This window comes from Pagrus pagrus (assembly GCF_965226575.1).
Source record: "Pagrus pagrus genome assembly, chromosome: 18".
In the NCBI taxonomy this organism is placed as follows: Eukaryota; Metazoa; Chordata; class Actinopteri; order Spariformes; family Sparidae; genus Pagrus; species Pagrus pagrus.
Window position 1 is genome coordinate 26,113,692 of NC_140202.1, and position 26,985 is coordinate 26,140,676.

The window sequence follows — 26,985 nt, forward strand, 5'->3', positions numbered from 1 at the left end:
TGACGCTGTTATCTGTACGCTATTTGCACACTTTATGTCAACACCTTTTCCTCGTTGCTGCTTGTTTACTCCGTCAGAGATAAGCACTGGATGGTACTTTAGATTTACAATCGACCGAGATCATCAGACAGCTTTTGATCTGAGTGACGAGACGCCCTCAGCTGTTGTTGGGAACAAAAACCTGCTGATCAGGCTCGATGAGTCGCCCTCAGCAACACCAGAAAATATCAGAAAGGTACGAGAGAGAGAAAGTAGGACAGATCACACAGACGCGTTCATACAATCAACTGTTATTTTATATTTTTTTGCATTTTACAATTCAAGACTCAAGGCATTAACATGCATCGCTTTAACCTAAAACACACTCAAAAAAAAAAAACCACACTACCGATAAAACAAATCACTTCTTAAAATCAAGAGAATAAATTGAATAGCAAATGATTTTTTATAGTATTTACATTTTTTTTCTTTAAATTCAACTCTAAAAACCTCTTCCATCGATAAAGTAAAAGGATAGTTAAACAATTTTAAGTGCTCTAGAGCACTAAGCCTCAAACATAATACGAAGTAAACTTCAAGCTAAGATATATACTGTAGTTTCATGATGCTAGCTTCACACCCATAATCCAGCAGAAACATTTCCTTTATTATCATATTCAATAGCAGAAGAAGCCAATAAAAACTGCAATGATTACCTAAGACTATTAAAATCAAGTACATGGAGAAATAAAAACAAGAATAAAACAATAAATTATACTAACTCTGGGTGTAAAACGGGACTTAAAGCTCCCCAGATTTAATTTGTCATCATTTCTGCAGGTTTTAATTAAAAACCAGCGCGATAGTTTAGCTGTGACGCCCCGTCAGTCAGACTTTGAGGGCGACGTGTGTTGAAAAAGGAGCAGCAGCCTCGGGGGGGTCGGTCCTTCACAAATTTATGACTGCAGCTGTCAAACTTGATTGTCACGGTAATAAAAATAAAAACAAAAATAAACGGAAGATGTCACTGAAAAACCCGCGAGTGGTGTCAGTTTTTTAAAACCCCGAATAATTAAATCGGAAGACGTTCGAGAGCAGATTTAGGGTTATTTCATCACCGGCCGCCCTCCTGGTGGTCACATTAAGGCACACAAGAATCAAGATCTTGGCAAAACTAGAATCACAGTTCAACAGGCCGAGAGCTCGTCTGTCGTACAGGATTGTGTCGAAGAGTTTTGGCATCCGAGAGAATAAAAAGGCTAAAATGCAGGGAATGCATTTTTTTTTTTTTTTTTTTGTGTTGTTTTTGTAAACGTTTGGAGCTGTCAGGCGCACAGATTCAAGCTCGCTGCCTACGCTTTGCTTGCTTGCTTGCTTGCTTTAAAATGAAATGCACAGATAAAAACAATCAAATTAAGTCAACCACGCTCGGTCGCTCTCCAAACCCAAACAGTTTGCAGCTGAAAGAGCGAACGCTGAGCTCAGAGCTGCTGCCGCCGCCGCCGCCACGCCGCCTCGCTCTGCATCTCTTCTATCCAACGCCCACACCTACAGGAGGGGGGCTTCATTTATTTGGTGCAGCGCTTTCCTTCTTCGCAGCTCCAGGCTCGGCGGTCTTCTTCCCCTGGGAGGCGGCGGCGGCGGCGGATGTTTTCTGGGTGTTTTCTTTGGGTGTGTCTTTCTGTGCAGCAGCAGCAGCAGCAGCGGCGGTGGTGGAGGATTTGGAGGCCTGCGTGGGTTTTGAGGTAGAGTTGGAAGGATGTCGCCGACGCCTTCCTTCATCCCCGGCCGAGGATGAGTGACGTCTCCTCCTGCCTCCCTCCTCTCCCATCGGGGGCTGCGGACACAAAGGTCAGAGGTCAGAAGTCGTTACCTCTTGTTTGAGCAACATGTCGATAACTTCAAGCATCGTTCTGGACACTCACCACCACCCTGAAGTCCTCCAGGTTCTTGAACTGGGAGAGGTGTTCCTGCAGCTTTGGGTCGATGGGCTGGTTCTTCATCTTAGAGTATTTCAGGAAGGCCCAGAACTTCTCCAGCCCGTACAGCTGACCTGGAGGAGCAGAAACAGCACAGAGCGCACCAACATTTCACTTATTCTCTCCTCCTTAAATAACACACATGCAAAACTTTATCAATATAGTGAACAGTAAGTTGAGATTTCAGTACTGCAAGTTTTGCATCACAAAACAAACTGCATTGTGGGAATGTTAGCAGAGAGTAGTGACCGTGTCATTCGCTAGCTAGAGGCAGAAGAAGAAGAAAGAAGATCGTTATCGTGACTCTGAATTCACGCAGACAGTAAATTTGGTGCACGGAATAAAGGGCTGTTGCAGATTATTCAGCGCAGGTGACGGCGTTGCCCGTCTCCGCCTTGTGAGTCTGTGCGTGTTCTGGAGAAACCTTTGGTCGCAGCAACACCCACAGAAGCTTTGCCAAGTGTTTATATGTCTACAGCGCAGCGTCACACCTGTACGAGACGCGGTGATGAAACTTTACAGGTGTGACGCTGTGATCTCAACGATGGCAGAGATAAAATCAATTTCCCTCACGCTTGAGTTCATTAATTAACCTCTCTGGTTATGGCTCACGAGTAAAGTATCAGGGTGGCGACTGTGGCCACACATTGATTGCTTAGTCTTCAGCGTCTCATCTCTGTGAGCGACCAGCCTCCAGTCTGAGGAGGAGGAGGAGGACTGAATGGGCAACATTTAACTGAACACCAAAATAACTCAGCTGGAAATAAGAGGCTGAAGGCTTCACTGGCAATCCTCCATTCTGCTTCACTGGGTCACTCGCTGTGTGTTGAAATCGTTTGAGAAATCGACTTTAATCCTTTTTTTTTTTTTTCTCCCTCTCTCTCTTTTCACACAACGACACGTTCAGATTTAGAGAGCCGAGCGTCCGCAGAGTGAACTTTTAAGTCGGGTCAAGAAGGTTTACGGGATAAATGTAGCAATTATTTAAGCTGCATGTCAACGTTTACTAAATGTTTATTAGAGCTCTACCGCAGCTTACATTTATGACCAAAGACGATAATAAACACTTAGAAATCTCCTTACATGGGTTATAAAACATATTAATGTTGCTGTAGGACTCTTTAAGTTATAAAGAACTAAATAAAGATTGATCGCGTGTCTGTTTAGATTTCAAACACAGCCGATGTTTAATTTCCTGAAACTCTCACTTATCTTTCATTCCCGGCATCACCTCTCTTGTTATAGTGTCTACTCCCGTAACAGCACAATAACATGAACATCTTCTGGTTTCTGGAGTCTTTTATTACACAAGTATCTGTATTTTCTGGTTATTGGTGCAGCTTTTGGTTGCTAAAACTGAAAATATGGTAAGAGTGACCAGTTATGTGATTTTATTCTGAAAACCAGTGGAAATGGGAGGTGATATTTGGGACTTGTGTGCCTTTTTTTGATGTTATTACCTTTCTCAAAGTCTCTGAGGGTCTCTTCTTGAAAGTCCTTGAAGAGATCTAACCTGAATCTCTTCTCCAAACCGTAGCTGTAGTATCTGAAGAGACACTCCAGTCCGTACCTGCAGAGAGAAAACAAATATTCACCTGAACTCCAACCACAACAAGTAAACAAATGAGCTTCTAGACACAAGTATGTTGACATGGCCTCAGCTCTTCTTTACTCTAACACCTGTTTTCCCACCTGTACCTCCCAACACTTCAAACTTTGTCTCACAGGATTATTAATGATTTATGAAGCTGTCAAAGGATCCGGACGGACGAGTCGACAGGTTTTCAGTCACATTAAGTCGATGTCAGCTGCCGCATAAAAAGCTGACGGCGTTGTTTGCCAACACACCCTGAAACTTCACCGAGTCCCACTTCAACACGCAGCGCAGACGCCTACTTATTTAGACAAGAATGTGGCTTTGGCAGGTGAGTGGAGTCGCCTCTGGCAGATGCACAACAATGCTTCAGTGAGGTCGCCTCCCCTGTTAACCCTCTGCTGTCGGCAGGCGAACGCTGAGGGATCAGGGAACCCATCAATTAGTCAAGTTTACACAGAGGAGACTGCGACTACAGTGCTCCTCTTTCTTTACAAGGTTCTGGTGATTTGAAGAAGAACAAAACTACAACTAAGTCATAACTCCTCCAGATCACTCAGCTGTTAGCATTTACACGTTTAATGGGTCTGTGTCAACAGCTGGCAGCGAGACGACTCCGAGTCGGGCCGTCTCCACAGCAACATGATGATGAGGATGACATAAAACCGTGTGTACGCATCATGACTGACAGCTCAATCACCTGTTGTTCTCTTTGGCGTCTTCCAGCGCGTACTGTTTGAACTCCTCGTACATCTTCCTGTTGAAGTTGTCTCTCAGGAAAAAGGACCAGAACCTGAACAGAGTGTTCATCTCCTGAGACATGCCGACCCCCAACCGTTTCCTCTCTGAAACGCACAAAACCAGCCTCGTGTCTTTAACATACAGAAGATTTAAACACATGTACCATCATCTGTTTAGTGTTGTGAACTTTACCGTTTAGGCACCGTCGGCGGTACTTGTGGTACCCCTGCTGGGTGAAGCCGTTGTCTTTCAGCAGCTCGTGTGATGGATGCCAGAACTTGGGCAGAGACTGGGGGGTGCAGCCGTAACTTCCTGTCAGCGGGGCTCCTTCTGACGGAGACGCGTTGGAGCTGCTGCAGGAGGACGGAGGAGGAGAGAGGACGTTTGAGTGACGAGGCCCCAATAAATGTATATTTGTATTTATTGAATCCATTAAAGCTTGATCAAGGTCTGTAGTCTGTAGTCTAAACCAGCTGTCCTGTTCTGCTGAGATAATTCATGAATCGGTCGGCTAGCAGAAAATAAACAACAATTTTAACCAACAAGTGGTCGCTTGTGTCATTTATTATGGAAAGAAGCCAAATATTTACTGGTTCAAGCCTCTCGAACATGAGGACTCGCTGCTCTTCTCTCTTTTTTTCTTGAAAATTAAATATTTTGGGTGTTGAGAACTCGATTTTAAATAACTCAGGCCAAGAATAACTTGATCAGGAGGATCAGGAGGAATTAATAAAATCGTTTGTGGCTCTCTGAAGCATTTTAGCTCCTTGTTTTGTTGAAAAGGTGACTGTTACTACAGAGAAGTAAATAAAGGTCAACGCAGAAGAATCAAAACAAAGAGATGACAGATAACGGAGAACAGGAAACCGACTGAAAGTGGGAAGTGACCAGTTTGTGTTCTTGTTTCCCAGTTTAGGACTGAAACAACATCTTTTTCTGAATGTGTTTCGAGCAGACGGACCTGATGGATGCAGAGCGCGGCCGGTGTTCACGGGAGTCCATCACCCAGCCGATGTGGGCTTCCTGAGGAGGGTTCGAACTGTGGCTGGTTTTCTTCTTCCTCGGCGTCTAGAAAACAACAACAGGAATTAAATCGGTCACCCCGATAACAGACATACTGGGAATTCAGTGTAGAGTTTGCATTACTGATGGTTTGTTATGGTTGAGAGATAATCTAACAAACAATAGGTCTGTTTCCGATCTTGAAATAATATTTATAAAGACTTTTTGTAAGTTGACGGCTCAGTGTTGATAAAACGAGGCCTTTAAACTCTTTTAGACACCCCCATGAAAAAAAAGAGAAGTATTTACAAAAGCTTGTTTGACTCAGCGACTATGTAAACAAACACGCATGCAAAACAGGTAACAGTCCAACAGTCTGCCTGCAGTTCGAGCTCAAACTGAAACATGTGCAGGTTACTGTACTATGCAAAACAAGAAACAAATCAGGTGACATCAAGACTCGGACGTCAACACAAACATAAAGTAGAGAGCACAGCGTCGACGCCAGACCTGAAGTATTGAGCTGCATGTGACTGGATTGCACATCGATATTCATTTCAGAGCAGATTTCACAGATATGGATCAACTAAAAGCTGCTTAAAAGCCTGAAAAAATTGAATAAGGAACAAAAAGGAAGGGAGACTGAAAGGGAAACTATTTCTATCGACCTGAAGAGGATAAATCATCCAGGAATTCACTCCTGCAATAACAACCAGAAGCACTCACCTGTCCGTCGATGGTGCCGCTCTCCTTCATGACGGGGTAGAAGCGGGGCGTCTTGTTGGGGTCCTGGCGTCCGGGGGTGCGAGGCGTTCTGGGGGTTCGGGGTTGGTGAGCGTGGGGAGACTCCGGGACCGTTGTAGGCAGAGAGCGGGCCAATTCTGCTCCGCTGTCCACTGAGAAAACACACAGAAAACATCATTAACATACAGACAACAAGATTATTTTCTTATCGTTATGATTACGCAACATGGATGTGATGTTATTTGGACTGAAACCTGGACAACGACCTGAACTGTAACAACATTTTGATTTGTTTTAATGTCTTAAAGTCTTAATATTTGTACCCAGGACGCCCCGTTTTCTTTTGATACCGAGTGTTGAGCTTTTTAAAAGAATATGAACATGTTTAACTACTAAACCAACGAATGTGTGAATCTAAGAAAAGTAAAAAACAAGAAAAAGTAAAAGAAAGAAAGACAAAATATTACAAATGAGGTTAAAATGCAGCAAGCAGCAAACAGGAAGCTGCTCGGCTCATGTGAAACCGACTTCACAGCAGCTCCACAAAAACCCACCTGGCATGGAAGGAGGCGGGATGTCCTGGTTCTGGTCAACGGGTATTTTGGGGGCGAGAGTTTCGAACTCATCTTGTGTGATAACGTTCAGCTTCTTGAAGTTCTCCACTTCCTGCTGGGGAAACAAATGGTGAAATAACGAGCAGCAGAAGAATTGTTCAGCTTCCTTCCTGTGAAGAAAACTAATCTTTAATCTGCAATATTACAAAAAAGCAGCATTGTGGAGAGTAAAAGTCAAATATATTATTTATTTTCTGTAATTCAACTTAATAAACCTGAAAAAATTATGTAAAATGCACCTGAAGAAGCGAATAAAAGGAAAATCAGCTAACTTTACATTTCTCAATGAGCTGAGCCTTAAATACAAATCGTGTACGATCGGATCTTTGATTTAATTTATCATCTGGTCGGACCAATCAATTTCTTTCTCATATGATTTATGTAATTGTCCTTTTTAAAGTCTCTGACATAGTTATCACCCCCTTTTATTTTGAAAACACACAAACATAATTCATAAACAGACTTTAATACCTTGTAAAGCTGCAATTTATTGATAAGTTGGTCAAAAGAAAATTAACAGCCGACTATTTCGATCATCTTTTCAATCAATACTGTCAAACATTTACTGGTTCCAGCTTCTTAAACATGAAGATTTGCTGCTTTTCTTCGCCATTTTTGACACTAAGTGAAGAATATTTGGGTTTTTGACTGTCAGTTGGACAAAAAAACAAGTTTTTGATATAATATAGACAAAAAGATCAATCAATCTATTGTGAAACTAATCAGTAGTTGTAGCTTTAATTCCTTCAGGTGAAAAGAAGAAGAACAGAGATAAAAGAGGTGGTGCCGGTAGGGTAAACTCTATTTTCAGTTTATTTTATTTCATCTGAGCTTTTCTTCTGCGTCTTTGTGTAGGAAAAAACTCAACAGCGACACGACACAACCGACATTAAAGCGCTCCTGCAGCTCCTCTCAGATACGAGGCGTCTAACGCTCGGCCCTCTGCGGCCGCCGCTGGCTGTTTGAACTGATAACACGACAGCGACATGGTGGTAAAAATACTCGACGTGCCAGCGGCTGCAGCCGTGTCAGCGTCAGTGTGTGACACACCGCAGATGTGAAGCAGACTTCGAACTTTTACACGTCAGCGTCACAGGAGAATCAGGTGACCTTGGCATGTGTGTGTTCAGGCGTGACTTTTCCCACATGTGGCGACATTACTGGCAACCTTTTACCGAGAACGAGCCGAAAAACTGACCGTCGACTGAACTTCTTTCATTCGGCCTTCAAACTCTTGTTGGTGCGACTGTTGTTTACTCGAGTCCTGCTGAGTGTTCAGATGTGTGTGGTTGTGAGTCTCTGTATGCTTTGAGTGTGTGTGTCTGTACTTTTGATAGTTTTTATGTATTGTATGTGCTCTGTGCTTTGCACTTGTGATTTCTCTTTTACATTATTTTTATTTTATGTTGTTGTTGTATACTTATTTAGTTTTCAGAGTAAGATATTAATGTAAAACACACGATAAGCTGATAAAATATCAGGCTTTAAGTCGTACTTCTATCATTTTCTTTTCACTTTTTTCAGATTTTATGTTGCGTTTTCTTATTTTAACCCTGTAAAACAGCTGAGTGTTTTATTTATAATATGTTTTATACTTAAAACCCTTTTTTGAGGGCAGAACGTGAACCTTTCCTTTAGTATTTTGCATGTTAGTATTTGTTTGCTTTAGTAAATTGCATGAAAACTTTTTAAAAACTACCATTAAATCTCTGCTGACGAGTTAAAACCACTGACAAATGATCAATATTTGATCTTCACTGATCTGTTTGTTCTGTTTTATCGTCCTGAGGTTTGGACCTCAGTGAGGCGGACAGCGTTGAGGTGGCGGACCTGAGGTTACCGTCACTGTTGGCTATCAAAGGTCATGAATACATGGCTCCTTTTTTTTCCTGCAGACCTCTGACCCGACACCGTCCGTCCACAAACACCTCATCAGGCTGCAACTCAATAGACTCTTGTTTGAAGGAGATCTGAAGTGTCTCGTCAACATCTAACCAGCATTGTATGACAGACAAGCGTCACCCTGTTCCCTTTTTATTATCTAATAATTATTCTTACTAGAGGACGCTTGTACTCGTAGGCCTCAACGCTCCGCTCAAGATGCAGCTTACATCCATGTCCGTCCGGTCTCGTATAATACAGCCCATGGGGCGAAGACTTTGGAGGAATTTTAAATGGACAACCCGAAAACACAACGCCTCCTTCAAAGGCTATCGCAGGCTTGGAGGCATAAGAATGGAGGATGCTGGTGCACGACAGCATCCGACAGAAACGGCCAACAGATCAGCTGTGACAGCAACAACAACACCAGCAGCTTTCCTTAAATATCAAGAGATTTTAAACTTAAAGTAGTCGGAGCCGCTGCACGAAAAGAGGACGAGCTCTGGAGGAGGTCGCTGCTATCAGCTGATCGATCTCATGAATTATACCTTAAATTCAAAATGTTTGCACAGTTAATTGTTTTCAATGTTCACTTCACACTTCCTGAACTAACGCTGTACTTTAGTTCGACTTCCACCTCACAGAAGCAACAACAAAGTGTTCAAGTGCTGATAAAATCTAATATAAATCACTGCTAATTAAAGGTAAGCACGACTACTCAACACTGTTTATACTGTAACTGATGTAACGTTAGAGCGATCCCGTATTACTACATAATTTTGTAATTAAATAAGATTACGTAATGGTGTGTAATCTACAGACGGTGTTCCTGCAGACGAGGCATCTCTTCTGAAAAGCAGGTCACTCGATTCTGGCAGCAGCTGCATGACACACACACACACAGACACACACACACACACACACACACACACACACACACACACACACACTCGGCAGGCTCGTATAGTGGGCGATAAATACTCGTTTATTTTCGGCCCCTGTACAGTGGGAGATTTAACAGCTCTGTCACAGAGTCCCGATGTCAAAGTGCTCAGAGCGCCAGGAGGGCTGAGCTGTAACGAGGCAGCCGAAACCTGAAACTGTGGAGAAAGAATAATTCCCTACACGAGTCTTTATGAGAAATCATTTAATTGTTTTTATTGACGGCGCTAAAAGGCACAATGTAAACACTCTGCAGGCCCAGAGGTCAACGGTCCAGAAAATGACTGACCTACTTTTCCGCCCCGGGGATCAAATGTCAGGTCCCTCAACAGACTCGTCTGCTGCCTCTTGTGAGATATCGTGTTTTTCAGCTCAATGATTCAACTTCAACAGGGTTTTAAAATCCCAACAGTGTGCGAACATTTGTGCTAAACGACAGAACATTTAGCACAAGAAAAGGGATTTCTGGATAGAAATGGTTGAGTTTGGTCCGCACGTCGGTAAACACTCAAAGTAACCAGTAACTAGTGGAAGAATTAAGTATGACAGCAAGGATTAAAATTTTGCCCCGAATATCAGTTATCGGTCTCCTTGATTACTGATATTTGGTATCGGTCCTGGGAAAAAAACATATCAGGTGATCACTAATATTCAGCCCTTTCTTTTCTGGGTCAACTGAAGTCCAGGGTGACATTTTAAAATGTTCTCCAGGTAGGTCGCCAATAAAACGAACAAAAAAGCCGTTGTCTCAAAGCGTAACGCTGCCACGCCAGAAAAAGAAAAGAAGAAACAGTATCGCGTTATAGTTTTCACGTTGAAAAGTTTTAAGTTATCATGTTGCAACGTTATAACGTGATACTGATACCGTCGATCATTGTTCAGGCTCTGTTCATGGCTGCAGTGAAGCAGGGAACTCAAAATGATACGTTCTCCAGTTTTCTGGAAATGTTTCCAAGTCTACAATCACAGCATGAGGACCGTCGTTTATGGAAAATGAAAGTGTGGCGCTCTCAGCGTGCTGTGTGTTTGTATCCAGCAGCTCCACTGTGGACAGAGTTTCTCTCCTTTGACCCGCTGGCACGGCTCAGGCATTCAGCGGTTTTTCGTGAGGGGGGCAGCGAATTCAATAACAGGAAGTGAATCATGATAAAGAAATGCCAAAAGACTAAAAACAATCCGACTTTCACTGGCTGTTGGACAGCTGGAGCTCCGGGGTTCAAGTAGCTGGCACTCATTAGTCACTCCTCTTTGTTCTGACTCGACAGGAATTATTATTTCACGCTTCATTATTTATCACGTCACAGGTGTTGACGCTGAAAATATCTGAATAATTGATGATGGGGTCAGAAGGTGACGCTTGGATGGACACCAGGTTTTATCTTCTGCTGTCTCCATTTAAGTCTGTTTCTCCTGGGTGGAAGATGAATTTCCCTTCTTGGACAGTAAAAGTTTAACTTTAACTCCAGAAAAACTTGTAATTATCATGAAACGTGAGCTTGCTTTTCTTCCTTTTCTGTGAACGGTGCCATGATGTAAAGACCCACATGCTCAGACACGACTTGTATGTATGTGTGTTGCATGTTAATTTAAGTACAGGTTGTTCTTCAGCTCACTGTAACAGACCTGCTCATACATGTCATGCTCCCCGCGGCGATATATTTTTAATTAACTGTCAATCCAATGAGAGATAAAATACTGAATTCAAGTCTTTTACACTTCAGTGAAGAAGGGTGTCAATTAGAGTAAAAGCAGCAAGTTCAAGCACTTTCAAGGTGCCTAAACCAACAATTTCCAGACTTTTGAAGACTTAATCATCACACCTCAATTGTTATTAACGCAATAGCGTAAAAATAGTAGTATAGTGTCACTTTGCTTATTCAACCAGCTGTTTATATCAAATTTGACTATATGCTTTGACTTGAAACACTTTGCTACGCCGAGTTTCGGAGTAAAAATGTCGAATATACAGATTTTGGGAAGTCCAAACTTCCAAGAAATTGACAGTAGAGACTAAAATTCAGATGTAGTGGCTTCAACTCGAGCTTTAGCAACTCTGTAACCAATCACTCATTTGTAAAAATTCAAATTCTTCTACTTGAGACACTTTTCTCCATGTTTTTTCTTACCTTGGTGCACTCGACCGTCTCCTCTCCCTTCCACAGGTCCTGTTCGTAGTAGAAGAGCCCGTCGTTGATGGCCTTGGCCAGGTCCGTGGTGATCTTGGCTCGGGACTCGTGGTTTCCCGTCCGGTCGCCTCCGGGGTGTTTGCGGATATAGGGAGGGGTCTGCGTGACGATAAGGATCTTGTTTACGTCTTGGTCGTCCATCTCGTAGTCTGAGTCGTCCTCGTCTGACCAGTCGGTGAACCTGTTCTTCCTCGGCGCCATCTGCTCCATCTCCTCATCGAACAGGAAGTCCAGCTCCTCCTGGTCGGGCTCTGTCTGCGGAGGAGCCTGGTGGCTGCGTGGAGACGTCTCGCTGCGCTCCTGGACGACAGAGTGACGAACAGAAATTAACAAATGAACTGTGAAGAGGAGATTAAACCACAGGAGAGGATGATGACAGAGAGGATTTTTGGAAATCTGCTATGTCGTGTCCTTACAGAGAGTTAGATGAGAAGATCTCGTGTTTTGGGTTCAAGGTTAAACTTTAATTGCAGGAAAAGGAATCGTGGATATTACAACAATCATCATCATCATGTTTGGTGGCATCAAGTGCTTTATCTCAACTGTGGGACACTGCGGTGTCCCGATAATGAGCCTCCAATTTCGACAATCAAACGCAGAAATGTCAGTAAAGACTTGTTTTAGTGATTAGACTGTTCAGAAATTAGTCTTGCTAAGTGTTAAGATAACTGGTTAGCCTAGCAAGCTAAGATAAGTTACTTGTTATGTTGCTGTAAGTGCAATAAAAGCTTCCCAACAAGAGTAAAGTATTAATGTTATCCGTATTAACCCCCAGATTGAAGGATATCGACCCCAAACACCTGAAATTCAGGTCAAACTGTCAGATTTTTGAATGCACACAGCCTTAACTGACAGTGAAAAGCAATCCTTGTACAGTTACAATAAAGTACAAGCATCCTCTATGATTTTCCAGGAATGCATGGTTGGGAAAGTTAGATAACGTGGGATTAAACAAATGTGGCAAGTGTGAAAACTGCATGAGAAAAGTTGGAGGTACGACAGAGACAGAGAAGGTAGAAACGACAGAGGAGAAGAGGTGACGAGCAAGTGAGAGCAGGAAAGTACTCAACTGCAGAGGGGAGGTGTTCAGGTTGGAGCGCTGAGGGAGGAGAGGAGCTGACAACACACACATCATCACTGACAGGCTGCAGGCGAAGGGTGGAGGACAGAAATGGAGATGAACAGCAGGAAAGGTGAAAGATGGAGGACATTAGAAGGATGAAATGTAATGAAACACAGAAAAAAAGGAGGATGGAGGGGAGGGGATGAAAATATGATGCTAGAACTTGTAGGTTAAGTTTTTCCACCTTTGCCTTTCCGGAGGGCTGTCGGTGGCGTTTCTCCACCTGGATCCAGGCGTCGGGGTCGAGTTTCTGGGCGTCTTTGGAGGCGTCTGTGGCGGGGGGGAGTGACTCCTGGCTGGAGGAGGTGGGCTCAGCTGAGTCCTGAGGCTCGGCGGACTCATCGGGAGTCTTCTTCACAGGCGATGAAGCTGAAAGGCCCAAAACATCGCACTCAGACAACCTTCAGCACGACTTTAGCAATCACACATCTCACTGTCGGCTCGCGTTTAGCCAGCGAGGTGCTAAAGACAACAAATCTCAACACTGCAGAAGAGTCTGTGTCTCTAAACTTTGTCTACAACACATTTGAGTAAAGAGGAAGAGGGGAAGTTTATGTGAGCGTGTTGTTTTTATGAAGCCCAGCAGGTATCAGAGGTCACATCTTTGTTATTATGAGCTACTGACCGGAGTTTGTTGAGCTGAGCGTCTGACGAGGGACGAACTCAGGACAGTTGATGAGCTGGGAGAAGTCGGTCCGAGGGGAGCCCACGATCGTTGGCGAGGGGATGGGCCAGCGCTCCGGGTCGACTTTACAGCGGACCTTGTCGTCCACCAGCTCCACCTCTTTGCTGCTCTTCAGAGCCTGGAGAGCAGGACCAATACATCTTCTTTTAGTCTAACATGAGCTGTCGACAGGCGCGCTCTTTAACTTATTGATGATGTGATATTACCTCCATGATGAGGTTGATGTCCATGGTGAGGGCCTGCACTCTGTGGAAGCTGGCGATGAGGGAGATGGGGAGGAAGCCCTGCGCATCCATCTTTCTCCTCAGGAAGAAGTCTCGCTCCAGGTTGTGGAGGCTGAAGTAGTACTCACTGGAGGAGGACGTCAAAAACATCAACCAAACAGGAACATATCTATATCCATATCTGAGGGATTATTACAAAAAATGTGCGCATATCTGAATATTTCACTTCCAAATATGAGTATCAGCATCGGCCTCGAGTATCAGTCGGGCTCTGATTACATCAAAGGAAAATAAGAAACTTTTGTGGCGATTTAAGTACAGATTTCTGATTCAAGTGCACTTGAACGCACCACCAAGTTCCTCTCTCTTTGCCTTATGTGTGAAACTGTTTATATACAAAGATTTACTTCAGAGACGTAATCGCCCAACTAAATATCTGCCCTCATGTGGCACTTGGCAGGAAACGGTATAATAAAACATCGATCTCAGGACGTTCAGGATCAATAACGGATCATTGAAACGACTGAAATCTATTTTTTAAACCCAGCTTCAATCATCTAATTAATCATTCACTGATTATTAATCAGGAGGTTTAATATTAAGCGCTCATCGACATTAGAGAAATCTACTTATGTAAAACCATCACACTATAAATCTTCTAAACGCTCCTGTAAGCCACAATAAAGGCAGAATCTTCTGACCCAAAAACCAGATCTGTGGTTGGAGAAGGCCTCTGTCTATTACTTGTCACACCACTTAAAGTCACCACACACACACACACACACAGACACACACACGTCTGTGCGTCGCTCAGCCTGCAGGCAGTGTGTACTCGCTGTGGAGTAACGTCGGCTGAGCGAGCAGCCTGAATAACACCGAGGGAGACGAGAGAGGAGAAGACAAGAATGTCTCCCCCACCTCCTCCCTCCCCCGTCTCCCCGAAAGGTTTTTTTTTTTTTTTTACATTTCCTCGCTCGGCCCTGCGTATAATAATTCATCTCCTGTCCCCTCTGAGGCACTCAGACTATATTTAGGCGTCCACCTCAGCCTCCGCTATTCTGAGTCCGCCGCTGCAACGAGGCCAGAGCTGTCAGTCAGACTCAGAGAGGACGCTGCCCCCTGCAGGACGCAACGAGCGCTGAGGAGATTCACTTACAGGCTGCTGCTCGTCACACACACACACACACACACACACACACACACACACACACACACACACACACACACACACACACCTGCTCGGTACAGACACGAAACACGACTTTGACCATTTTTACATCTCGACCTTTTCTCCCATGTGTTTTTACATCGTACTGATAAATTACTGAGGTCAAAATATCACTGAAGAGCTAATTAGCTCCATAAATCAAACTTTTAAAGATAATTTAAGCACAAACGTACACAGGTATTTCTTAAAACTAAGCTTTTTCTACGCAGCTTTTGGAAAACTCCTGCCAGGGTGAAGATATTCAGAAACGCTGTTTTCAGTGTTTGTGTGTAGACAGGAAAACCTGAGGCCTCTGATTGGCCAGCGTGGCCTCACGGTAGAGGATATAGCGCCACTTGTTGCTCTGACATGCGCTTGACAACCTGCGTCTGCATACCGTTGGTGTGGAGGAGGAAGAAAATGTGTTTTTAAAAAAATACCTGTGTACGTGTGGACGAGGTCTCAGAGGCTTTCATGAGGAACGATGTGTTTGATACACTTAAATGTGTTTTTTAACAATTTCCTGCAGTTTCAGAGTTCAGAGGTGAATCTTCACCAGTTAACAGCCACAATATATCAGTCGATTGAAAGAAAATGAATCGCCGAGTATTTTGATAATCGTTTAATCAAAAAATGTCAAACATTTTCTGATTTTAGCTTCTTAAATGTGAGGAATTGTTGCTTTTCTTTGTCATTCGTGGCGGTTAATGAGGAGTTTTGGGGTTTTGGACTGTTGGTTGGACAAAAGAAGCAATTTGAAGACATCTCTTCGGGATCTTTTCCACCATTTTTGGACATTTTTTTGCACTGACGTCAACTGATAATGAAAATAATCATTAGTTGCAAAAAACGTGCAAACTTTCAGATGGATAACATCTGTTATTAAAGCTCCAAATACCACAGTTTTCTTAAAAAAAGGACACTTTCTATTTCTTTCTTTCTTTTCCTTTTCTAATATACATCACTGAGTGTTATCTGTGCTGTCAAAACCAACCAAAATAATAGAGAACAAGGGGAAATAAATGGATTAATGGCTGCAGTTATGTTTTCTATCTCGAGCTCTGAATATTTATCGGCTGCTCTTAAACTAAAGCGATGTATTTCTTCTCCTGTAGATGCTCTGCAGCCTAATGGATGTCAGATACTCACATTTGGCGTTTGATGTATTCTTTAAGAAGCTTTTCGTCCACGGTGTACATCTGGACCTTGTTGCCGTCATCGTAGTAGTAAACCATGTTGGTGCCGAACTCTGAGGGGACCTGAACGGAGCCGTCGGACGACTGAGAGTCCCGGAAGCTCTGAGAGTATTCGTAACGGCCTGGAAAGAGAAAAGAGATGAGATAAACAATCAGTGAGCAAGTGGTAAACACTGTAATGCTTTCTGGCAGCAGAAGTGAAGCAAAACGTTATTTTTATAAACTGCTTCCAAGCTTTTCTCTCATTTCTAACTGCTGAAATAAATCCCTGACTCAAGAGTTTTGCTGCGAGGAATCAAAACCAGACAAAGAGATGACACACAACATAAACAGAGCGGGTCGAGTGAGGGTGAAGTGTTTAACTACAGACAGAAAACAGCACCATCGATCCAGCTTCACAGATCTGGCGAAACTAAAAACCGCACCTCTTCCACGACCTCTCCCGCGCCCGCGACCTTTCCCTCGGCCTCGTATTCCTCCGCGAATGCTCCCGCCGTCACTTCGGACGCTGGCGTTGTCGTCCGCGAAGTCTCGCTGCTGACTTCTCCAACCTGTCAACAAGAAACACGAAACCTTATCTGACACATTCTTCATGTGGAGGTTTCAACATAGAGGGAGTCGTTTAGAGACTATTAACTTCTGATAAAGGAGCCGAGTACAAAGCAAAACTACAACGGACGATTTAACTTGTTCTTAAATTTGACTTGTTGGTTGTATCGTTTTAATCTTGACTATAGTTGCTGAGGACCGGGAATGCAGCAGCATCACTACAACCACACCAGAGCTGCAGCACTTAATCAGCTATTGAATTAATCATCAACTATTTTGATAACCGGTTAATCGAGCAGTATTTTAAGAGAAGTAAAAGTCTAAACTGTGAACAGTAAACTGAATATCTTTGAGTTGAGAACAAAACAAGACATTTAAGGACGCCATCTTGGGTTTTGGGAAACACAGACTGACGTTTATCATCATTTTCTGACATTTTATAGACCAAACAACTAATCGAGAAAACAATCAACAGTATAATTAATCTTTCGCTGCAGATGGAGGGCAAGAAATGTCTGTAAAGAAGCGTTGAGTTTAGTCAGGATACCTAAACCACGAAGGCCATCAAAAAAAGGCCGCAATTAATCATTGTTTTCAGCATCAGCTAATCTGCAGACGGCTTTTACCTTAAATAAATTAACTGTTTGGGTTATAAAAGGTCAGAATATAGTAGAAATTATCCAAGTGGACGTCTACAAAGACTCCCAAATATGTAAAAGACAGATGTGTTTCAGTTTTGTGAGTCAAACTATGAAGTGAAAATGGGAAAACTGGAATATTTCTGGTTAAATAAAACAAATTAATAGGGTGTTTTCTCTCCCAAACAAGTGTGGTGATAGTAGGGATTATTTACGCCAGTTAATGTAGAAAAAGCTGAATTTTCACTGTGTCCTCTCACGAGTAATGAAGGCTGAGAGGTCAACAGGCTGTGAATCACCTGTCTGAGGCAAAACAAGGTCACAAATCTACCTTGAAAGAAAACTAGTACAGATTTTAATTTGGTTAATCAGTAAATTTGAGCACATGCTTTCATTCTGTTTTGCATTAGTGTAATAAAAGCTCGCAGACTCTGTCGAGACAGATGGCAGCGGTGAAAAGTGGTGAGCAAACATGAAGTGGAAGCAAACAGTGAAGCCGACCCAGCGAGTGAAGACGTAAAAAAAAACAACAGAGAAACAGCGAGGCTGCTGGCCACTTACTCCTGCTGCTATCATGCGCCCTGTTATTATGGAGTGTGTGATTGGGCGACGTGGGGTCAGGCGAGTCGCCGGTTGCATCCGTGTCCGGACCGCCGTCGGGCGTCTTGTCGCCGTCGTCCCGGGACGCGTCCTCCAGCGGCAGAGAAACCCACTTACGTTTGTTACCTGGCGATGATTGCAGACCGGAAACAGAGCGTGAAGAGTTTTGTTCCGAAAGAAAAATCCAGTCCACAAATTAAAGCATCAGCTAAAGAAACGACTTCGTAAATTAGGATTAAAACTGAGTAATTATGAGGTTCAAGGGGTTTTTTAGGTAACGGCCTCCAAAAGAGACAAACCAAATCTGTAAAATAACATCCTGTTCAACACACCGTACGTCACAGACGCCTTAAATATTATCATATTCATCGGTAACGATGATGTGAAGTCCTCCTCGGCTCGTTGTGGAACAAAACTCTTCACTTCATCTCTGGTTTAGACACTCAGGAGCTGATGAAGATGTGCGACTGCTGTCAGCCTCCACAAAGATCGTTAACCTCTCGTTTAAAATGTGAATCAGGATGAGTGCGACACGTATGATCATCAGAGCAGAACATGCGTCAATCAGCAATCACCACCTCGTGATCAATACAGTAACCGACATGCTCCTGCAGTGAAAACGTTCATCTCCACATTTTGGTTATAGTCTCATGGCATCAGATGAAAAATGACATTCTGGAGATGAATCATTTCAAAGGTTCAGTTTCAACATGCTTCACCAAGCGTGAGAGAAAAAAAAAATACTCCTCACCCTCACCTCCGCGCTTCTTCAGGGCGGCGCTCTTGGCGTCCTGTCCCGCCTTGGACTCTCCGTCTTTGGGCAGCTCTCCCAGCGGGTCCAGCTGAGCCTCCTGGTTCTCTTTGCTCTCGCCGCCGTCATGGCTGCTCTCCGATTTCCTGTCCGGTCGCTCCCTCCTCTTCTCCTTCTCCCTGCGAGAGGAGGGAGGCTTCTTTCCGTTGTTGTTGAGGACATTTTGTTGTTGCTGGAAGAGACCGAATTTTTTATTTTAGGACGGTGAAACGTCACGTGTCCTTTGTTGCTTTCAGAAATATGTCTACAGTGAGAGGAAAACTAAACTCTCAATGGTGTTTTTTTAGTTTGTTTTTAGCTTTTTCTGAAATACTCAAATCTTTCCAGAGAGAAAAATCTGAGGTTGACAAGATATTTGTCTTTCTTCTTGTTCGTGAAGTGAAGATCTCTCTTTAGTTTAGTGACTTAAAGCGGTTCACACGCCAACAAGTCTAAAAAAGGTTTTGGAAACAAAAGCTTTTCCCTGTCAAGTTTATATTTTCTGTTCTGGCAGCGACTTTGATCAAGAATTTTGGTTTTCCAGCTCATTTTAACAAAACAACACAAACAGCAAAGGACATATTTTCAGTGAAGCGTTATAAAAAAGTGGAACAAGTCACTTCGTATTAATTTTTCTCTTTTACAGCAGAGCTGCGATGATTACTCGATTAACTGGCCGGTTATCTTGATAATCAACTGTTTCATTTGTTGGTTCCAGCTTCTTAAATGTGAAGATTTGTTGATTTCTTTGTCATTTCTGACAGTAAATGAAGAGTCTTAATCTTAATTGGCAGATTAATTGATAATGTGAATAATCACAGCCCTACTTTAGAGTGTTTCAGAGAGAAGAAAGGTCAATTATAATCAACTAAATGAAAGATTTTGTCAGATCTTTTCAGTTTTTTCTGTCCTCAGAGTTCCTAAAGAACATTTTCTCTTCTGCAACGAGGTTTTAAAACACCTCGTACTCTGAATTTACATCTGGACTTTAAAATCACTGCAGAGTTACTTCCTTGACCGTGTTTGATGTCTTTAGTGCTCCATCTAGTGAGCAGAAATCAGAAAAGCTCTGCTGTTATTCAACCAGTCTGTCCAGTAAAAGCGGCAGAGAACGAGCTCAAGTTGTTGCCTTTTTGTTTGATTTTACATCTCACACACTCTCAGACACAGACACACACACACAGTTGTCGTACCTCTTTGGCCAGTTCACCAGGTGTGGGCCAGTTTGTGATATCACTGAAGTCACTTGACTGTAAAAAAAAAAAAAATCAGGACAGAAAAGAGAAGAAAATCAACAACAAATCAACATTTTTAACACAGCGAGTGGCTCCTCGTCAGCCGGACTCGCTCTGATTACGCTAACGTCGTGTCGGGGGGTTCAGGTGAAGTCTGGTAGGAACCAGCTGCGGAGGATAAAGGAGGTCAGTGCTCCGTCTGTGGGGAAACTGCAAACAACAACGATAAACAGGCCGAGTCACTTTCCCCCCGCCGCGAACGTTGTAAATTTGGACAGACTGATATGAGATCAAGGTTAGACACACCAGGGTTACGCTCAGACCTGCACAGTGAAAAAAAAACTGCAGCACTGATGAATCACTCTACTACAGGTGCGTTACCCCGGCTGGTTTTGTGACGCAACAAACGCGATTTCATCCTTCGGGGTTTTCTGGCTTTTAAACGACTCTTCGCTGACCCGAAAGTCTCTGTCCCTCCCTAAATCACAAAAGAAAAACAATATTTTTATCCACTTTCTTGAACGAACAGCAGCTGAAGGAGCTAAATCCATGTCAGTGACAAAATATATAAACTCTTACTGGTGTTTAAAACTGCGTCAGGAAACATCAACACTTTAGATTTTTTGTTTTTGGTGCATATCTGTTAATCTGGGCGTGAACGCAGCCTTTAATCCTGCTGTTATATCAGGGAGAATTAAAGGTGCCCTGCGGCGTTTTCTTGTAAACAAACAAAGCTTGTGTTTACATTCAGAGTTAATCACCAGAACATGTTGTGTTTACCTTTGAGCTCTTACTTAATGTGTTTAATACGCTTCCTTCTTATACAACATTTGCAAAGTTGTTTTTTTAAGAAGTATTTTAAAATGTGTGTAGTATTTTGTGGCAGCCCTTGTGTAACTTCCCCTGTGGTGGCTGCGAAATAGTGTCGTCAAAAGTTTCGAAATGTTGATAAATATTGATACTGAGTTTCTGCAATGGTTTCAATACTCATTTCCTATAGTATCAATAGGTTTGTATGCTTTCTGACAGCAAGTTGACACAAGCACCGCTGCAGTCCCACCTCGTCCAGAAGTAAATTAACAACTGCCTTGTTATATTTATGTTTTAATAAAAAATTAAAACTGTTATGCCCTCATTTGTTGTGTCAATTGCTCCCTGGGACATTGAATATCGATTTTTTTCAAGGTATTGTATCGAATTTATACATTTCAGCATCGCGACTAAGGGCCCTCTCTAGAGTCTGTGTTTGGTTTGTCCTTCCTGGGCTACCGTAGCCACATGGAGAAGCTGCTCCCTCTGTAGATATAAAAGGTTCATCCTAAGTTAACGATAACACACCAATTATTAGTTTCAGGTGATTATACACTAATGAAAACATAATTCTGATTATCATATTTCATTTCTAACATTTCTTACATCTGTGTTTACGAGTTAGCGTCTTCTTTCCTCCTTCATTTCCTCACCTTTCTGCACTACTAGAGGTCCCAAACCCCACTTAGTACCTTTAATTTCTTAACATAATAACTTAGGAAAATACACTAATCAGACTTCCTGGTTGAGCAAAAATTAGAGTCTACAATATATTAAAAAAGAGCAAAAAAACCTGATATCTTTATCATATTACAACAAACTAATTAATGATTCGCAAGCTGAATTTAAGTAGTTTAAACATTAGTTTGACTATTTTGTGCAGGATTTTGAAAACATTTACTTCACCGTCACACATTTGTTCTGTACATTGAAATATATACACTTTAATGTTTAATGAATTTATATTGTTACAGTGTTTCAGCTCTAACAGTATCCGAGTACAGCGCAGCTTTAGTGTAACCTGTAACCTCTGACACGTGACTTTGAACATGAAAATGTCTCATTTTGGGTCTGCAGGGTAAAATACAAGCAATAAAATCCCACTGTTTGTCCTGCTGTCGCTAAATCAATGAAGTAACATTACAAAGCTTTAAAAATTAATAATAAAATGTGACAAAAAGTGCATAAACTGTAGCGTTACGGAGCCACAGAGTCGACCTGCTGACTCACTTGAGACGTGTCAACATTTCCCCTTTTCAAAGTCATTTTCAGAGTTCATTCAAATTCTGAAAATTTTACTAATTTTCTCAGGTTCCCCCTTCAAACAGCTGCAGTGGAAAAACTGGTTGGAAAAAGCAAACACAAGGTTGAAGACAGCGAACGTTTGGCTTGTGGCAGATGCTCGTTTTCCCATCCAGCATGTCGGTACCTGGCAGGTACAGTGCTGCAACATGAACATGTCACACTGAGACGCCTTCGCATCAAAAGAGCCGAATATCTATTTACAGGCGACAATTCAACACAAACAACCACGAGGTGTGACTTCTGGTTAATTTTAATTATCAGTGGAGACATTAAACAGGACAGAGAGTGTGTGAAAACACGTGTCTGACATCTAATCAATTAGTTGTCAGCTGTTATGATGATTGATTATTCATTTTGAGTCATTTATAAGAAAATAAAAGTCACAATTCTCAGTTTTCAGCTTCTTAAATGTGATTATTTTCTGGTTTCTTTCCTCCTCTATGAGAATAAATTCAAAATCTTTGGGTTGTGGACAAAACAAGACATTTGAGCGACACATCAACTTATCGATTCATCAACAAACCAATCGACAATGAAAATAATCATTAGCAGCAGCCCTACAGTCGTCTACAAGACGCTGACACCTGATGTTTTTAAGGTCCGACACAGAAACTTCTGAAGCTTAGAAAAAGGGGTAAAAACGTTAGTATAACCCAGAAAAATTAGACCATTACCTTGCTGGATTTTCTCGTTCTGGGCTTGCTGGCACGGACGACTTTCAGAGCGTTTTGTTGATCTGCAGACACAGAATCAATAAGTGTAAGTGACATGATTACATCTGAGGGCACGGGCCTGAATCCAGCCGAGTTTGATCCTTTCTTTTTTAAGACCACCAGCGAGCAGGTAGCTGCCCGGGAAGCTTGCTCGCACTGGACTCAAGCAGTCATCTACTCTTGCTCGCTCTGATGTGAAGCTTTGGGAATTTCTGTCACTACAGACTGAATAAATATCCTCTCTCCCCCCCCCCCCAAGCGACTGTGCTAGTCGAGGGTGTTTTGTGTACAGCCAGCGGCAGTGTGTGGCTGCGTCTCTGCAGGCAGCAGCAGGCTGGGAGTGGCCCGCTGCAGCCTGCCGGTCCCTATCGCTCTGCAGAGGATGGTCGGATTGATAAGAGACCCGGGGCCGAGGCTTCCACATGAATGGGCGTACGCCTGCCTGGCTGAGCATGCATACGTCCACCCACAGGGCTCGTCGTACAGTAACACTGTAAAATGATGCCTGTGCGCTCGTCAGACTGCAACACTTCAAATATAGCTCCCCCCCGGTCGCTCTGAGCTCTGACACACATTTCACAACTCAAATTCAGTCGACTCTGTTTTCAGCGAGGCTGCTTCGCCAGAAAGTTGCAGGATTAATGCGACCATGCCGATCAATCAGTACGTTCTTACACGTGCAGGGAGCCGTCTTTGTTTGTTTCAAGATTTAATTCTGATTAATCAATTAGCTGATCAGATAGACAGAGAGTTAATCATCAGCTAGAGCCACAAAAATTAATCGTATTAATCGCTTAGTATGTTTGATAACACTGGTCAAACGTTTTTATACATTTTCTGAAGTTTAACAGACCAAACTACTAATCGATTAATCAAGAAATTAATTAAATTAATCGCTACAATCAATCATCAAAAGGCTACTCCACAAATTAAATGTTAAGCTTCTGTAAAGTTTAAAGGACGTGTCAGAAAGAATTGATCAGGAGACGTGTAGATATCCTGACTTTTAACCTTTAAGACAAACACACTGAATCCTACATTTCCCATAATGCAACAGTGTCTTCCATTACACTCCATTAACATACACAAATTTTCAAACTCCCCTCCCCGAGTTTGTCCCTCACGCTTTTTGCTATAAAGTCAAAGTTGAGTTGAAGATAAAGATAACCCTGATGACATCACGATGACATCACCGGGGTTATCACAGGAGACATTAAACAGCTGTTTTTAAAGGTTAAGTCTGACTTTTTATGACAAGTAATCTGAACTTTTCACCTAAAAATGAAGTTGCATTTAATTTTGTTACGGATCGAGTTAAAGTACGAATCCAATTAAAGAATAGACCTCATTAACTTTACGAATCCAGGGATTTTTCTCACTTTCTTTAACATTTTTGTTAATGTTTCAGGGAATAACGGTGATATAAAGATGTCTGGTGTCTGTGAGTGAGTCGAGTTTGATGCGGACCCAAATAAATATCTGGATCTAGCAGATTTAAATGTGCTTTATTTGATATTGGATTGGGATCGATATAATAATTATTTATTTGCACTTCTGAGTGACGTTCTAGCTAATAAAATAAACTGAATAGCAGATGATCAGCAGTATATCTGGTGTTTAAAGAAGTAGTTCAATAGTCAGTTATCGAGCAAAACTACACTACTCTCTGTCCTTTTTTAAAAATATAACTTAAAATTAATTCAACTGCTGTTTAATTATGCTTCCTTATTTTTTGTGGGTACATTATCAATCATGTCTGTTACTGTTAAAGGGATTTATAGCCTGTGTAGTCTTTATTTTGCATTTAATTTTAAGTGAATTCCCCTAAAGTTTAATCTTATCGCATCTCTTATCTATTGTTATTAAAAGCTGACAAGTCGCGGCTCCACTTATTTTCTCACTCTCATATTAAAAGTGTGTTTTTTTACTGCTCGCTCAGACTTTTGCACTGTGTTTCTTTCAGCTTGTGCAACACAGAAATAACCATTAGATCCATCCACACTGACTTTAATCATTAAGAAGTTTACGACTTGAACCTACTTTGAGTCCTCCACCTGTCCTGCCACCTTGTTCACATGCTTGTGCTTTCACTAGTGACAGTGCAGAGAGGCTGGTGGGAGGAACTGCAGGCAGGCAGGCCATTGGACATGCAAAACGTGTCTCTACAGCAGCAGCAGCAGCTAGCCTGGCTGTCTTAGCTTCCCCTGCACTGACACACCACCAACCTCCAGCCTTCATTATGTCTCATAAAGCAGCTCCCATGTGCTGTGAGCTGCGGCACCCCTGTCCCTCGCACCTCCACGGGGGTGAAGCGGTGTGAGAGCTAGCTGGCTGAAGCTAACGCGCAAGCGAGAAAGAAGTAGCAGTTGTCAGCAGTCAACACGTGGTGCTCCGGAGCAATCCGAGCACAGGGGGGGGGGGGATGGGGCAAATATGCCACCATCAACACCCTCCTGACTTGCACTGACATTTAAGTTTAAGCACTTTCATTCAAGCTGTAATAAAGCTAAATTCAGGTGTGAGCAGGTGAGATTAAAGAGTTTTTTCCCTGCAGAGAAGCTGTCAAACAACGTGCTCGAGGAGCTGCTGGAGGGGAGCTGAGCTCGAGTTTTAATCACGAGGGAAGATGTTTAATTTATAATTAAAAAAAAAAAAAGTCAGTCTCACCTTTCTCCTGGGAGGTGTTGATGTTGTTGCTCGGGACCCTGCCCGTCGTCCTCTTCGTCCACGGGTTCACTTTCGGCGGAGGAGCTTCAACAACTTTCCTCTTCACCGCCTCGACAGCCGAGTCAGCGTTGCTGCTTTGGTCATTTTCTTTATCGTTTTCTTTGCATTTCTTGTGCATGTCCGTCGGGCTCCTGGTCGCCTCTTGGCCGTGGCCATCCCCGGAGCCTCTCTGCCCCGGTTCTGCCTGCTCTTTCTGCAGGTGAGGGACCTCGGACTTGTTTTGGCTCTTGTCCTCCGCTCCGCCGGAGCTGGCCGCTGTCAAACCCGAGTCGACCTGGCTACTCTCAACCTCTGTAGACATCCTGCTAGTTTCCTAACAGCGCGCAGTGTTAAATCCAGTGTGATGTTTTGGTCCTTGCTCTCTTATCCCAGAGAAAAGTCGTGAAAAGCTCAGGGGGTGACCACATCCACAACTCGAGGTAAACAACTTTTGGGCTGGACCTCGCTAGCCAGCTAGCCAAGTAGCTCCTGCTGCAGCTAACAGTTAGCTAGCTAGCGAGCATGCAGAAGTCAGCGAGCCCGAGCTAAATGTTGTCGTTTCCCGCCCTGAACGACCGTTTCATAGCAACGCGTAGTTACCTGAGAGTCCGTAGTCGGTCACCGTGTAAGGGACACGCGCTGAATCGGTTCACCTGCGAGTTTGTGTAACTTTTTTCAACAACAACTTCACAGCGACCTCCGGTCCGTCCGCTCTCCGCTCCAGCTCCACGCTACCAGCTAGGAGCTCGTGCAGCCAGCTGCTCCGTGCCTGTAAACAGTGACTCTGCCGCCCCCCGCGGCCACACGCCGGTACTGCAACACACATACTACACAGAGGGGCGAGAAGTACTCATGTTGGTTACTTTAAAGTACTTTAATAATACTTATAATACACTAAAGTTATATAGAAATGTTCTTAATATAGTTACAAAGTGGTTTACAGAAGAAAATAGCGGAAAATACTAATACCACAGTGTAAAAATACTCATACATTCACAATCTTGCTATTAAAAGTACCTAAAGTACAGTGATGGAATGTAACTAAGTATAATAGTACACGTATACTACAGAAGAAGAAGAGGCAGAAGAAGAAGAGACAGAAGAGAAGTAGTAGAAGAAGAAGAAGAAGAAGAAGAAGAAGAAGAAGAAGAAGAAGTAGAAGAAGAAGAAGAAGAAGAAGAAGAAGAGACAGAAGAAGAAGAGTACATTAATGTCAGATACTTTAAGATTTACTTGTACTCAAGTACTTTTTATGTCAGTGACTTTAAATTTTATACAATATCTTTACTATTACTAAAGTATGATTTGGGGTACTATTTACTGTATAATGATGATGATAATAATAATAATAATAATAATAATAATGATAATAAACTTTATTTATATGGCACTTTTTCATTATACAGTTACAAAGTGGCTGAAAATACTAATACCACAGTATCAAGATACTCTTTTATAACTAAAAGTCATGCATTCAAGATCTTATCAATAAAATAACTTTATAAACTTAAAACATTTTTAATATTTTTTGTGAAATTTTTT

At 42.6% G+C, this 26,985-nt stretch overlaps 1 protein-coding gene across 7 annotated transcripts; it reads right to left on the reverse strand.

Moving 5' to 3' along the window:
• Nucleotides 1-278: 278 nt before the first annotated feature.
• Nucleotides 279-26,235, reverse strand: larp1b (La ribonucleoprotein 1B). 7 transcript variants are annotated; one of them, XM_084381287.1, is made up of 20 exons: nt 25,405-26,235; nt 22,699-22,760; nt 19,868-19,924; nt 18,642-18,867; nt 17,846-18,010; nt 16,523-16,648; nt 16,051-16,219; nt 13,677-13,821; nt 13,411-13,588; nt 12,970-13,154; nt 12,733-12,807; nt 11,603-11,962; nt 6,594-6,708; nt 6,022-6,191; nt 5,255-5,361; nt 4,486-4,646; nt 4,253-4,397; nt 3,419-3,528; nt 1,905-2,032; nt 279-1,816 (listed from the first exon to the last, which is right to left on the reverse strand). In XM_084381287.1, the coding sequence occupies exons 1-20, from the start codon at nt 25,763-25,765 to the stop codon at nt 1,544-1,546; spliced, it is 3,318 nt and encodes a 1,105-aa protein (XP_084237413.1). In that variant the 5' UTR covers nt 25,766-26,235; the 3' UTR covers nt 279-1,543. The 7 variants fall into 7 exon arrangements, with proteins under 7 accessions (XP_084237413.1, XP_084237412.1, XP_084237411.1 ...); XM_084381286.1 differs by having other exon boundaries at nt 6,594-6,705; nt 18,636-18,867; XM_084381285.1 differs by having other exon boundaries at nt 18,636-18,867.
• Between the last annotated feature and the right edge of the window lie 750 nt (nt 26,236-26,985).

Excerpts from the sequence above, each read along its gene's own strand:
- larp1b (XM_084381285.1), bottom strand. The coding sequence starts at position 25,765 with ATGTCTACAGAGGTTGAGAGTAGCCAGGTCGACTCGGGTTTGACAGCG. Across the intron at positions 19,925-22,698 it reads GAACGAGAAAATCCAGCAAG|TCAAGTGACTTCAGTGATAT; the intron begins GTAATGGTCTAA and ends TTTTTTTTACAG. Across the intron at positions 4,647-5,254 it reads CCGCGCTCTGCATCCATCAG|CAGCTCCAACGCGTCTCCGT; the intron begins GTCCGTCTGCTC and ends GTCCTCCTGCAG.